At 34.2% G+C, this 14,064-nt stretch overlaps 1 protein-coding gene across 1 annotated transcript; it reads right to left on the bottom strand.

Moving 5' to 3' along the window:
* Positions 1 to 1,505: 1,505 nt before the first annotated feature.
* On the bottom strand, positions 1,506 to 2,546 carry LOC136042167 (zinc finger MYM-type protein 6-like). Its single transcript, XM_065727093.1, has one exon. It carries the CDS (start codon positions 2,544 to 2,546, stop codon positions 1,506 to 1,508), a length of 1,041 nt encoding a protein of 346 aa, XP_065583165.1.
* Positions 2,547 to 14,064: the final 11,518 nt, after the last annotated feature.

The raw sequence follows: 14,064 nt of genomic DNA, 5'->3' as shown, positions 1-14,064 counted from the left end.
GTGTTATTCTCTTGTTCTGAATTAAACACGTTTCTGTCTGTTTTTTCTGTCATAGTAATGACTATTTGACAGTATGTTGCAGCAACAGTCCAACAGAGATAAGTTATTTTGTATTTTAGCAAATAAAAACCCATTTTTTACCTGAAAGTAAGGAGCAGCATTGAAGCTTAAAACGAACAGAAATTACTATGTATATGAAGGGGAGGATATCCCTCTCCTCACCACCTCACTCTTTACACTAAAGTTTGAATTTTGTCTCTATTCTTTAAGAATGATTCCTGACGCACAAGGGCCGTTTAATTAGAGCAATAAAAAGCTTTTTTTTAAAATACTAGAGTACTTAAGCTTCAAGAGCGTTGTGTTGAGGAGGGGTCAATCCACTGCATAAACGCAGAATTTCTGATACTTTTAAGTTTTAATGTTGTTCCTTACTTTCAGTAAGGAAACTTTCACTTTCAGTAAAAAAATATTTTAAATATAATTTCTTATAATTTTTTAATAATGCCGAGAAATCATACCTCCACGTTGAAACCCTCCTTTTCCACAAAAATATCCTCTAGACCAGGGCTTCTTAAACATTTTTATATAGCGACCCCCTTCAAGCTTAGGAAATTTTAAACAACCCCCTCCTCCATATAATGAAATATATATTAACCGTAGATGTAGATGTAATTTCGCACTATTTTACAATGTAAATAAAATAAGGATTAAAGAATACGTGCCCATTCATTTCACATATATGTAATTGGAAACGTTGACGGGAAACGTTGAACGTAATAAAACACAATGAATAGAATGACATAAAACTATATCTGTATATTCAATAGAAAAAATAAACTTTGTTACAATTTTTTAATAAAAACATATTATTAACATAAAAAAATATTAATGTGACGGATCCGATTGTTTATTTTCACACAAATAATTAAATCTAGGCTCAATTTGAGTTAGTGCAGATCGTAATATATTTTCAACGTTTATTAAAGTTGAACGGTATTTTGATTTTATGTAAGTTAATGTGGAAAAGGCTGATTCACATAAATATGTTGTGCAAAATGGCAGTAATTTGTTCACTGTCATATCCGATAGTAGGGGATATTCTGATTTGATTTCTATCCAAAATTCATGCACAGGCACTTGAGAAAATCTGAGTCGCAAGGTAGTATCACTTGTTAATTCGGCAAATTCTTCTTGTGCTTTTAAGTTTAAAAATTAATTTCTTCCATTTCAACTGAAAATGGATTGCAAATCCATTGTTGTGTATCGATATCATTGGGAAAATACCTATGCATGTAAACTTCCATTTCCTTCAAATGATTAACTATAATTTTTGTTATATTAGTATCTTTTTTGAAATATTGTTACTAATTATATACTCGTCAGTAAATGGAAACATTTCGAGCGATCCACTTTCCACTCTGTTCTTCCATATAAGAATTTTTTTTTAACAAAGGCCTCAAGTTTTTTTTTTTTAACATAAACATATTAATGCAGACTCCCTGCATTTATAAATTCATATCATTGATTTTATCAAAAATATCTGCCAAACAGCATAGCTTGAGAAGCCATAAATTATCGTGAAAATAATCGGCCAAATTAGAATTTTGCTCTGTTAGAAATATAAGAACTTTATCTTTTAAAGTTAATAATCGTTTCAAACTTCGACCTCTTGATAGCCACCTAACTTCAGCATGTAGCAATAAACTTGTATAATCCGAATCCATATCAATGCACAAATTTTTAAACAATCGACTATTAAGTGCTCGACTTTTAATAAAATTAATGATTTTGACTGCATCAAAAAACACAGTGTTTAATTCTGGTGCAATTTTTTTAACAACAAGTGCCTCTCGGTGAATCATACAATGTGTAAATGTAATATGATCATTTCCAGCTTTAACAAATGCTGTAAAGCCAAGATCTTGTCCGGTAATTGCTGCAGCACCGTCCGTGCACACACCAACACAATTTTTCCAATTTAATCCTTCTTTTTTAAAAAACTCATTTACTTTTATATATATATCTTTTCCACGAATATGACCTTCCAGAGGACGACAAAACAGTATATCTTCATGAATTCTTCCCTCATAAATATATCTTACAAAAAGTAACAACTCTGCCATTTTTGAAATGTCTGTCGATTCGTCCAGTTGTATTGCAAACTTTGAGCTGTCCTTAATTCTCATAAGAAGCTGTTGAAATTGATCATTGCTAATGTCTGAAATTCTTTTGGACACAGTGTCATTTGATAATGGAATTCTACTAATTTCAGCAGCATACTGTTTTCCATGAACAATTTCAGACATTCTTATAGCTGCGGGTAGTAAAAGTTGCTCTCCAATAGTAAAAGGCTTTTTCGTTTTTGCTATCAAATACGAAACTTCATACGATGCCAATAGATATTTATTATTCAAAGTAACATACTTCTCCAAAGTGTTCTTTTCTTTATTTGATGTTTGCAAAAGACGCTCAAGATATTCCATTGGCTTTTTTGATAACGTTGCATGTTCAGTATTCAAATGTCGTTGCAGTTTTGACGGTTTCATGCTTTCTGCAGCCAAAACTTATTTGCAAATTAAGCACACTGGTTCTTCTTTATTGTTGTGAGAAGAGCAAGTGAAGCCATACTGCAAATATGATTCGTCATATTTTCTTTTTTTTGTTTTGCTAGAAGTCGGATTTGAAGCACTGCAACTTGGTTGTGACGGCGTGGCATACTTACTAGTTGGAATTTTAATTAGCCATTTATCCAAGATGGTTAAATAATTAAACAAAATGTAGTTGAACTTTAACGTAATAATTAAAAACACCAACTGAAAATTACACAGTAAATACACATGTCACAACGAAGACAAAACTGAGTCCAAACTGAAGTACAAACAGAATGTGTAACCTGTAAGCCCAAGGCGACGCGGCGTCTGGGTACTTATAATCACTAAGTTATCTTGCAAACACTGACGCCGGCGGCCAGACATCAATGTCTTAGCTTCAGTATATATATATATATATATATATATATATATATATATATATATATATATATATATATATATATATATATATATATATATATTGCTTTCTCTTTTGTATCTCAATTTTACGCACAGAGTGTTTAAGGGTAATTATCCGGGGTAAATTTTTACCGGTATTGAGTTGTCTATAGTTGTCCGGCTATAGTTGTCTGATAATTACCCTTAAACACTCTGTGCGTAAAATTGAGATACAAAAGAGAAAGCATATATATATATATATATATATATATATATATATATATATATATATATATATATATATATATATATATATATATATATATATATATATATATATATACATCTATATATATAAAAATAAGTTGTTTGTCTGTCTGTCTACTGACGTCATGTTTGTGTGTCGACTGACGTCATGTTTGTCGACTGACGTCATTATGAGGATTGAGCATTATTCCGTCATGAAGTTGTTTGTCGACTGACGTCATGTTTGTCGACTGACGAAATTACAGATCGGGACAACGGGACACAAATGAAGACCGGGACACCGGTACACAGGGGATATAAATGACGACCGGGACATTCAAAGAGAAATTACAGACTGGGACACCGGGACACAAATAACGACCGGGACACAGGGACACAACTAAAACGGGGACGCCGGGGGCGGCACAGGGGGGATACATAAATGACGACCGGGACACAGGGAATGTAAAAGGGCAATCATTAGAATAACGAAGTATAGATCTGAATACGGATTTTTTTTTCCCATGGACAATTATAAGTTGCATGTTCAAGGGTCGGTAAACCTGACAATCTATTTATATGCACAGACAATGGGACAGCGAAGAATGTTGATATTCGCAAGATTTAAGTATATAAGGCTTCCACCGGCACACCGGGACACAGGGAATATAAATCGACACAGGGAATATAAATGACGACCGGGACACTCAAAGAGAAATTACAGACTGGGACACCGGTCGGTGTCCTTATTCAGTCGTGAAAAAAAAGTTTTCAGTTTTCAAATGAAAGTAAAAACTAAGCTAAAATCATTAAATGAATGTAAACTATCTTTATATGAAGGAAATCCCGCCCCCGATCCCCCACTCTCTAAACTAAAATGTTACCAACGCTTACCTATATATTTCTTTTTTTTTAGCCCAACCAATATAACCAATTGGGAGTTGCAAGTGTTTATTTACTCAAAAACTTGTATTATATTTATATATTATTTTTATTTATATATACATATACTTATTGACTACATGAGTGCCTGTCCATGGATTATTCTTTATGGTTGATTGTGTATGGCTATGCTGTTTGACCTATGTGATTGTATTGATGAGTAGGGTTAAGGCCTCATTCAAGTGCTGGTCTATATTAATCACTAATTTAGGGAAACAGTCTTCCTTTTCTCCTTCTGTCTCTCTTTTTTTTCTCTTTTTTTTGTGTTTGTGCTGTTGCATTGGTGATTTCTCTTTTCATGATATATATATATATATATCATATATATATATATATATATATATATATATATATATATATATATATATACATATATATATATATATATATATATATATATATATATATATATCTATATATATAAAAATAAGTTGTCTGTCTGTCTGTCTGTGGATCAGGTGACGTCATGTTTCTGTGTTGACTGACGTCATGAAATTAGTTGTCGTCAATTTTGCTTTGACGGTGACGTCATTAACGGTATTTGAACGCAAAACCGCACAGTTAGATGAAAATCCACATGGACAGCGAGAGTCAAAACATATCAAAACTGATAATGATAGCGATGATGATTGGGTTTGGGATTTTGACTTGGATAAGGTCATCAATGCCTACCAGATTTAAGTTAAAAAACAAAGGTTCGTCGATATGTACTTCATAGTGACGCTGAAAAATAAAGAAGAAAAAGAAAACTGAAAAAAGAAAAAAGGTAAAAAACTAAAAAAAACTAAAAAGAAAAAACACTCAAAGAGAAATTACAGACCGGGACACAAATGACGACCGAGACAGAGGGAATATAAGTGACGACCGGGAACCTCAAAGAGAAATTACAGACTGGGACACCCGGACACAAATCACGACCGGGACACAGGGAATATAAATGACGACCGGGACACAGGGACACAACTACAACGGGGACGCCGGGGGCACAGGTGGGATATATAAATGACGACCGGGACACAGGGATTGTTCGAATAGAAATTACAGACCGGGACACCGGGACACAAATGACGACCGGGACATAGGGAATATAAATGACGACCGGGACACTCAAAGAGAAATTACAAACTGGGACACCGGGACACAAATGACGACCGAGACACAGGGACACAGGGAATATAAATGACGACCGGGACACTCAAAGAGAAATTACAAACTGGGACACCGGGACACAAATGACGATCGTGACACAGGGACACATCATTAGAATAACGAGGTATAGATCTGAATACGGATTGTTTTTCCCATGGACAATTATATGTTGCATGTTCAAGAGTCAGTAAACCTGACAATCTATTTATATGCACAGACAATGGGACAGCGAAGAATGTTGTATATTCGCATATTTTACGTAGTCAAAAACATATATTTACACCTATCTCTATTCACAGGTGGGACACAGGGACACAACTACAATGGCGCGTAACTAATATGGCAAGTAACATCTTACGCGCGCAGGGGGGCTTGGGGGGCGCGAAGCGCCCCACCAACTAGGTGTTGGGGTGGCACGAAGCACCACCCCAACAGCTATATATATATATATATATATATATATATATATATATATATATATATATATATATATATATATATATATATATATATATATATATATATAAGAATAAGTTGTCTGTCTGTGTGTCTGTCTGTCAGGTGACGTCATGTTTCTGTGTCGACTGACGTCATGAAGTTAGTTGTCGTCATTTTTGCTATGACGGTGACGTCATTAAAGATATTTAAGACATATATGTTCACGTAGAAATCTATTAATGTTTAAGTTTAAAATGACTGATGAACTTACAATGGCAAAAGCCGATGAAAATGCTCAAAGAGTCTATGGCAAAAAACTTGCTGCTGATAGAGAAAGTCAGAAAAGAAAGCATGCCGAGGAATCAAAAGAACAGCAAGGAAACAGGCTTGAGGCTAAAGAACGCAAAACCGCGCAGTTAGATGAAGATCCACCTGGACAGCGGGAGTCAAAACATATCAAAACTGAAAATGATAGCGATGATGATTGGGTTTGGGATTTTGACTTGGATAAGGTCATCAATGCCTACCAGATTTTAGTTAAAAAAACAAAGATTCGGTGATATGTATTTCATAGTGAAGCTGAAAAATAAAAAAGAAAAAGAAAACTGAAAAAAGAAAAAATGTAAAAAACTAAAAAAATACTAAAAAGAAAAAACACTCAAAGAGAAATTACAGACCGGGACACAAATGACGACCGGGACACAAATGACGACCGGGACAGAGGGAATATAAATAATGACCGGGACACTTGGACACAAATGACGACCGCGACAAAGGGAATATAAATGACGACCAGGACACAGGTATTTAAGAATATCGTTCAAAGACAAATTTCTAAATGTAAGAAGACCGTTGAAAGAGAAATTTCTAATTGTAAAATGACTGAAGAACCTACAATGGCAACACCCGAGGAAGCTGCTCAAAACGAATGTATTCAAGCCGAAGTAGCTGAGTTGGTAAAGCGTTATGTTTCAGGTTCTAGGTCCGAGAGGCTCCAGGTTTGAACCTTGGCTTTAGCATTAATACAAAAGAAGAAAAAAACTAAAAAAGGTAAAAACTACAAAAAACGTTTGCAGAACTTATTATCAAGTGTAATGTGTCCAAGTTTTTCTCTTTTTCCTGTGTTAAAAACGATCGTGGATTAAATTTAAAAAGGTATCTGCAGAAATCAAAGAGGAAAAATTTTACACTTAAAAAGAGCAACATTTTTAAAGCACTTTGTAAATTATGCTTTTTTCTAAATTCTAAGCGGTGGGGGGGGGGGGCAAGTGTCGCCTTTCACCACAGCTGGAAACATACATCTAGAATTTTGATCTAATAAAGTAAATAAACAAAATGTTAGTGAGCATGAATGACTACATTACGATTGCTGAGTGTACAGATTTTTTATTTTTGAACCTAACTAACTACTTTATATTTGCTGAGAAATTATTACTTCCCTGTTGAATGTACAGGAATTTCGGTACTTGAATATTTCTTCTGAACTTTTAATAATAACGAAATAGAAATAGAAGGTATGTTTTCTATGCCTTTCTTAGGTAGAAACAGATACGCCAATCGGGATGTGGGGTATCTTCCGCCTAGAATTATGATGATATGTTTTTCGTTCCTCTGTTTTAAAAAACATAACAAATTATCCTTCTAGATTTTGGAAATGCTCTTATTTTGTATTTACATTAAAAAAATAAAAAGTCTTTGTCCCTTCCATTTTGTGTTTTGGTGTCATTGTTCTGCTTAAAATGAGATTTCTTTTTTCCAAGAAGACAATATCATACTCAGCAACAGTTACATCCTGGATGTTCTTATGAATTTTCTCGGGATATCTTATATGTCCATGTAATTTTCCTGTTTCTGACTTTTTTTTAATTTAGATAAAAATAAGCTCTTGCGTATTGTCACAATCCGAAAAATAAGCTTTGACCATTTTCCCCTAAATTTGTTGAAATTCTGAAGAAAATACCCTTTTTAAGAAACTGTGCAAGCTTACTGAATATTTCGTCGTCGAGTAAAGAACGAATGCTCTAATAAATGAAAAAAAAAGCTTTCAACAAACATTCAAATCGGTTGATTCAAACAGGTGAGTCTCCTAAGAGGCGGAAAACCAGCTTCTTGTTACCATACCATAAAAAGAGAAAAAATGAGGATAGTACTAAAGATGAGAGAGAGAGAGAGAGAGAGAGAGAGAGAGAGAGAGAGAGAGAGAGAGAGAGAGAGAGAGAGAGAGAGAGAGAGAGAGAGAGAGAGAGAGAGAGAGAGAGAGAGAGAGAGAGAGTGAGAGCAAGAGAGATAGAGAGAGAGAAAAGAGTGTTATAGAGCAAGGGGCTTACGTTTGCAGAACTTAATATCAAGTGTAATGTATCCAAGTTTTTCTCTTTTTCCTGTGTTAAAAACGATCGTGGATTAAATTTAAAAAGGTATCTGCAGAAATCAAAGAGGAAAAATTTTACACTTAAAAAGAGCATCATTTTCAAAGCACTTTGTAAATTATGCTTTTTTCCAAATTCTAAGCGGTGGAGGGGGGGGGGGCAAGTGTCGCCTTTCACCACAGCTGGAAACATACATCTAGAATTTTGGTCTAATAAAGTAAATAAACAAAATCTTAGTGAGCATGAATGACTACATTACGATTGCTGAGTGTACAGATTTTTTATTTTTGAACCTAACTAACTACTTTATATTTGCTGAGAAATTATTACTTCCCTGTTGAATGTACAGGAATTTCGGTACTTGAATATTTCTTCTGAACTTTTAATAATAACGAAATAGAAATAGAAGGTATGTTTTCTATACCTTTAATCATTAATTAATCATGTAAAGGGGCTATCAGGGAGAGATATTAGTGATGAGTGCCAAGGGGGGGGGCATCAAATCAAGCTAATCAGAAAAAGAAGCGACTAAAATCAATTCGAGTGATGTACTTTCGGTGTCTAAATACCTACTTTATTTGTCTCGATCTTACCATAATCATGATATCAAACAGTTTGTGTTAAAGAACTGCAAGTAAATTACATACCCCTCCCCCCTCATTCAATCAAAGTTATCTTATCAAAATTTGAAGACAGTAGTTTTTTCAGATTAGTTGAAAGGCCAATAACTATGCCATAGATAACAACATGACCTCCAAATTCCCTGGGCAAAGGTCTTTCTGTGGGCAGGGGCAGATCCAGGATTTTCTCTAGGAAGGGGCCCATAATAGGTTACTTCAATAAATTTGTGAACAAAGAATTACCTGCAATTTTAAGGGAGCTTCGACAATTATGTATCGTAGGTAGATAGTCGAAATGGTCGTAAATTTAATCTAAAATCTGGTGAGGGTTAAAGTTTTAATGAATATGTTTAAATTAATATGGCATACACATATTAATGCCAAAATAGTAAGTTATAAAAGCCTCTCCGCCATAAAAAAAAATGTAAGCTGTTCACCATGAATAAAAAAAATAATAGAAAAAATAAATAAATAAAAAAAATTTAATATTTTCTGCATGATTTTTGCCTTTGCACTTCTGACCGCTATAACGAATGAGTTAAACTTTTAATGTAAAAAAAGATTAGTCTTGAATCATCTTTTGTGGTCATGCACTCTTTGTGACAATTTGTATATAAAACGAGGGTTTTAAGTATAGGCAAAGTATAGAGCATCAATTAGTAACTTCTTACTTTTAAAAATAGTGTTTTAATAAACAGTGCCAACTTTGAAAAAATCTCAAAAATTAGCAAATCAAAATTTTACTTTTCATAACAACGTAGCTTATCATTCCACTTTATAAATTTCTATATATTTCGCTTAAGTTACAGAATTCACAATTTTATAAAAAAAAAAAGTCTAATTCTGTATTTCCACAACCGCCATATCCATTTATTACAGGGTCGATGTCTACCTCAATATTTTGGTGAGTGTTTATAATGGCTAGTCCCATCAATAGGCTTCTATTAGTTTAGTGCTCTTTGTAAGTATTTTGTCATCTATTTATCCTAAAATCAAACAGTTCGTGGTAACGAACTGTAGTAAGGAGTGACCCGGTTGAATAGTAACCGAAACATTAACAAATGAAATTTTGATACCAATAGTTACATCAAAAGAATTGAATTAATACGATCATTCTAAATATTTAAGTTTTATCAAGTTTAGTTTTACTCATCAAAAGTTACAAGCCTGAGAAAATTTACCTTATTTTAGAAAATAGGGGAAAACACCCGCTAAAAATAAAAGAATCTCAACAAAAATCACACCATCAGATTCAGAGTATCAGAAAACCCTACTATAGAAGTTTCAAGCTCCTATCTAGAAAAATGTAGAATTTTATATTCATTCCCAGACGACAGATCACGGATGTGTGTTTATTTGTTTTTTTTTATTCCCCAGGGGTAATCGTATCGATCCAGTGGTCATAGAATGTCGAAAGAGAGCTCATTCTAACGGAAATTAAAAGTTCTAGTGACCTTTTCAAGTGACAAAAAAATTGGAGGACACTTAGGGCACTCTCACGCTCATTTTTCCAAAAGTCACTGGATCAAAATTTTGAGATAGCTATTTTGTTCACCATAGTCAAAAAACCTAATATTTATGTCTTTTGGGTTGCATTAATCCCCTACAGTCTCCGGGGGAGGGGCTGCAAGTGAAAAACCTTCAGGGAAACTTTTTGAAGATAAAGGAGGATCAGGGGAGGGGGTTGCGTGGGAGGATCTTTCGCTCGAGAAATTTATCATGAGGGGAGACAATTTCCATGAAGGGGCCGCACTATTTTCTAGCATTATTTAAAAAAACAAAAACAAAGAGAAAATAAATAAAAGAAAAGTTTTTCTAGTGGAAGTAAGTAGTAGCATTAGAACCTAAAACGAACATAAATGATGACGTATATAAAGGGTTTCGTTTCCTCCACAATACCTCACTCTTAACGCTAAAATAGTCTTAGAAACTTCAACTATTTATTCAACGGCCTTTGTGATTCAGGGGTCATTCTTTAAGGATTGGGACCATATTTAAGCTTCAGTGTAAACAGTGAAGTATTGACGAGGAGGAGAACCCCCTCATATACGTAATAAAAATATAAAAATATAGAATTAAGTTTCTTAATTTAATTCGTAAGTTACGTATATTTATTACTAATAAAAACTTTCGTAAAAAAAAGTTCTAGTTGCCTTTTTAAGCAACCAAAAATTGGAGTGCAACTAGGCCTCCTCGTCCAACCCTTTTTTTTATCAAAATTGTCCGATCAAAACTATGAGACAGCCATTTAGCCAAAAAAAAACAATTATGCAAATTTGTTTTAATTATTCATGTGCGCTGAGTCATAATCGAAACATGCATTAATTAAAATGAGGTAGAAATTAAATTTAAAAAACAAGTTTTTACCTGCAAGTAAAGAGCAACATTAAAATTTAAAACGAGCAAAAATTATTCCGTGTATTAAAAGGGTTGTCCCCTCCTCAACGCATCGCTCTTTACGCTAAAGTTTTTATTGATTTAAAAAGTAGAATTGTGAGAAAGAGTTAAACTCTAGCGTAAAACATAGGCAGTAAAGTGCCCACCATTTGCTTACCAAAATCTAAAACTTAAATTAATAATTTTTGCACTCCCTATACATTTACTTTCTATTATATAAATCCCCTAAAAAACAACACTGTTGTAAAAACCACCCTGTTTTGCAAGAAAATCAAACCCAAAAAACCAAAACAGTAAAAATATCAATTTATCTGCACCACTGCCATAGCAAGACTCGAAAATAAATTTTTGACAGTAAAAACAAGTGAATATTTTGCTTCTCAACCCCGTTGGGAAATCACAATCCCGAAATATCATTTCGACAGCCTAAAGAAGTTAGGATTTTAAATTTCCCTTCCTTGTGATTATGAAATAAAGATTTTCACCTCCCAGTTGGCTTTTGTGGTAATTAAATAAAAAAAGGTTTTTTTTTTAACGGAAAGTAAGGAGCAACATTAAAACTTAAAACGAGCAGAAATTACTTTGAATTACTTTGAAAGTTTTGCGCTTTGGAAATTTGCCAAAATTCTTATACTTCCTTTTCTTTTTGTATTCATACTTTTGCTTTGCCGACTCAATTTTACATTTGAGATTTTAAGGTGAATTGTCATGGGGAAAAAATTTACCAGGCTGGAGGTATTTAGAGTATATTTTGGCACGAGGGAGGATTTTTTACTGGAGAAATTTACCGTAGGGCAGTTTCCCACGGGATAAATTTGCCAAAGAGAATTTTTTTGTGGGAGCAACTTTCTATTAGGGAGTTGGTTATTTGCAGGAAAATTTTTCCACAGAGCAGAATATTTTGACGTGATTTTAAAATAATCTTTTTAAATGAAAGTCTTTTTCAAATGAAAGTGCGCTAAGACAAAAATTCACCTGAAAACGGGCCCTGGGAAATTTTTCAGGGTAATTTTAAGTTAAAATGGAAGTGTCTGAAGGTAATCTTCCTGGTGACAGGGGAGGGTACTATACATGAGAATAAATTTTCAAAATACTCTATTCAAAAGCGATCAGAAACTAAATTAAAAAAAAATCAACTGAAAGAAAGAGCAACATCAAAACTTAAAACGAACAGAAGTTATCACACATATGAGGGGGGCCAACCTGTCCTCAATACCCCGGTCTTTACCTTAAAGTTTTATTTTTGCCCAAATTTCTTACGAACGACTCTTGATACTCCTGGACCGTTTAATTAGAATAATAAGCTTTTTTAAATGTTATAAAAAAAACTTTAGCGTAAAGAGCGAGGTAATTAGGCGAGAGCAGACCTCTTATATAAGCAATATTTTCTTTTAGTTTTAAACTTTGATATTTCTCCTTACTTTAAGTTGAAAAAACTTATTTTTTATTTAATTGCTAGTGAATACGGATATTTCAGCGTAGTTCAAAAGATCAAACACAGGTTTAGATGGTAATTTCTTTTTACTTGTTGTTTCTTTTTTTCTAGCATTCCCCTTGTGTATTGTCGTTTTGTAGCGCATTAAAAATAGATTATTAATATCATTTAATAAAAATTGATTGTGTATGGACTTATAACGTTCATTTGAAGCTTTTTTTCAGGGTTCATCCCCCCTCCATATTTACGGGTATGTTTTAGCCGTATAAGTCCTAAACGTGCAATATTTTCTTATAGTTGTAAGCTTTGATATTGCTCCTTACTTTCAGTTTAAAAGTACGGATCAGTTTCAGTTTCTGTACGGATATTTCAGCGTCACTTCAGTGTTTATTTAACTGTTAGTGAATGCGGTGTTACGGATAGTTCGGCGTCATTCGAAAGATCAAATACAGTTTTATATGGTAATGCTGTTTTTTCTCTTTATGGCACTTGGTATTAACCAAGTGACATATAGCAATCGCCAATTCTGTCGGTCTGTCTGTCGGTCTGTCGGTCCCGGTTTTGCTACTTTAGGCACTTCCAGGTAAGCTAGGAAGATGAAATTTGGCAGACGTATCAGGGACATGACCAGCTTAAATTAGAAATAGTCTTTTTCCCAATTTGACCATCTGGGGGGAGTGGGGGGCCGGTTAATTCGTAAAAAATAGAAAAAATGAAGTATTTTTAACTTATGAGTGGGTGATGGGATCTTAATGAAATTTGATGTTTGGAAAATATTGTGTCTCAGAGCTCTAATTTTAAATCCCGACCGGATCTGATGACATTGGGGGGAGTTGGAGGGGGAAACCTAAAATCTTGGAAAATACTTAGAGTGGAGGGATCAGGATGAAACTTGATGGGAAAAATAAGCACAATTCCCAGATACATGATTGACATAATCGGAACAGATCCACTCTCTTTGGGGTAGTTGGGGGGGGGTAATTCTGAAAAATTAGGAAAAATGAGGTATTTTTAACTTAAAAACGGATGATCGGATCTCAATGAAATTTGATGTTTAGAAGGATATCGTGTCTTAGAGCTCTTATTTTAAAGCTTGACCGGATCTGGTGACATTGGGGGGGGGGGTGGGGGTGGGAGGGGGAAACCTAAAACTTGGAAAACACTTAGAGTGGAGGGATTGGGATGAAACTTGGTGGGAAAAATAAACACAAGTCCTAGATACATGATTGACATAAACGGAACGGATCCGCTCTCTTTGGGGTAGTTGGTGGGGGGGGGGGTATTTCTGAAAAATTAGAAAAAATTAGGTATTTTTAACTTACGAACGGGTGATCGGATCTCAATGAAATTTGATATTTAGAAGGATATCGTGGCTCAGAGCTCTTATTTTAAACCCGACTGGATCTGGTGACATTGGGGGGGAGTTGGGAAGGGGAAACATAAAACTTGGAAACTTGGTGGGAAAAATAAGCACAAGTCCT

The sequence above is a fragment of the Artemia franciscana genome, unplaced genomic scaffold (genome assembly GCF_032884065.1).
Source record: "Artemia franciscana unplaced genomic scaffold, ASM3288406v1 PGA_scaffold_74, whole genome shotgun sequence".
NCBI lineage: Eukaryota > Metazoa > Arthropoda > Branchiopoda > Anostraca > Artemiidae > Artemia > Artemia franciscana.
Note: the sequence above shows the minus strand (reverse complement) of the source record. Positions and strands in the feature narration are given on the sequence as shown.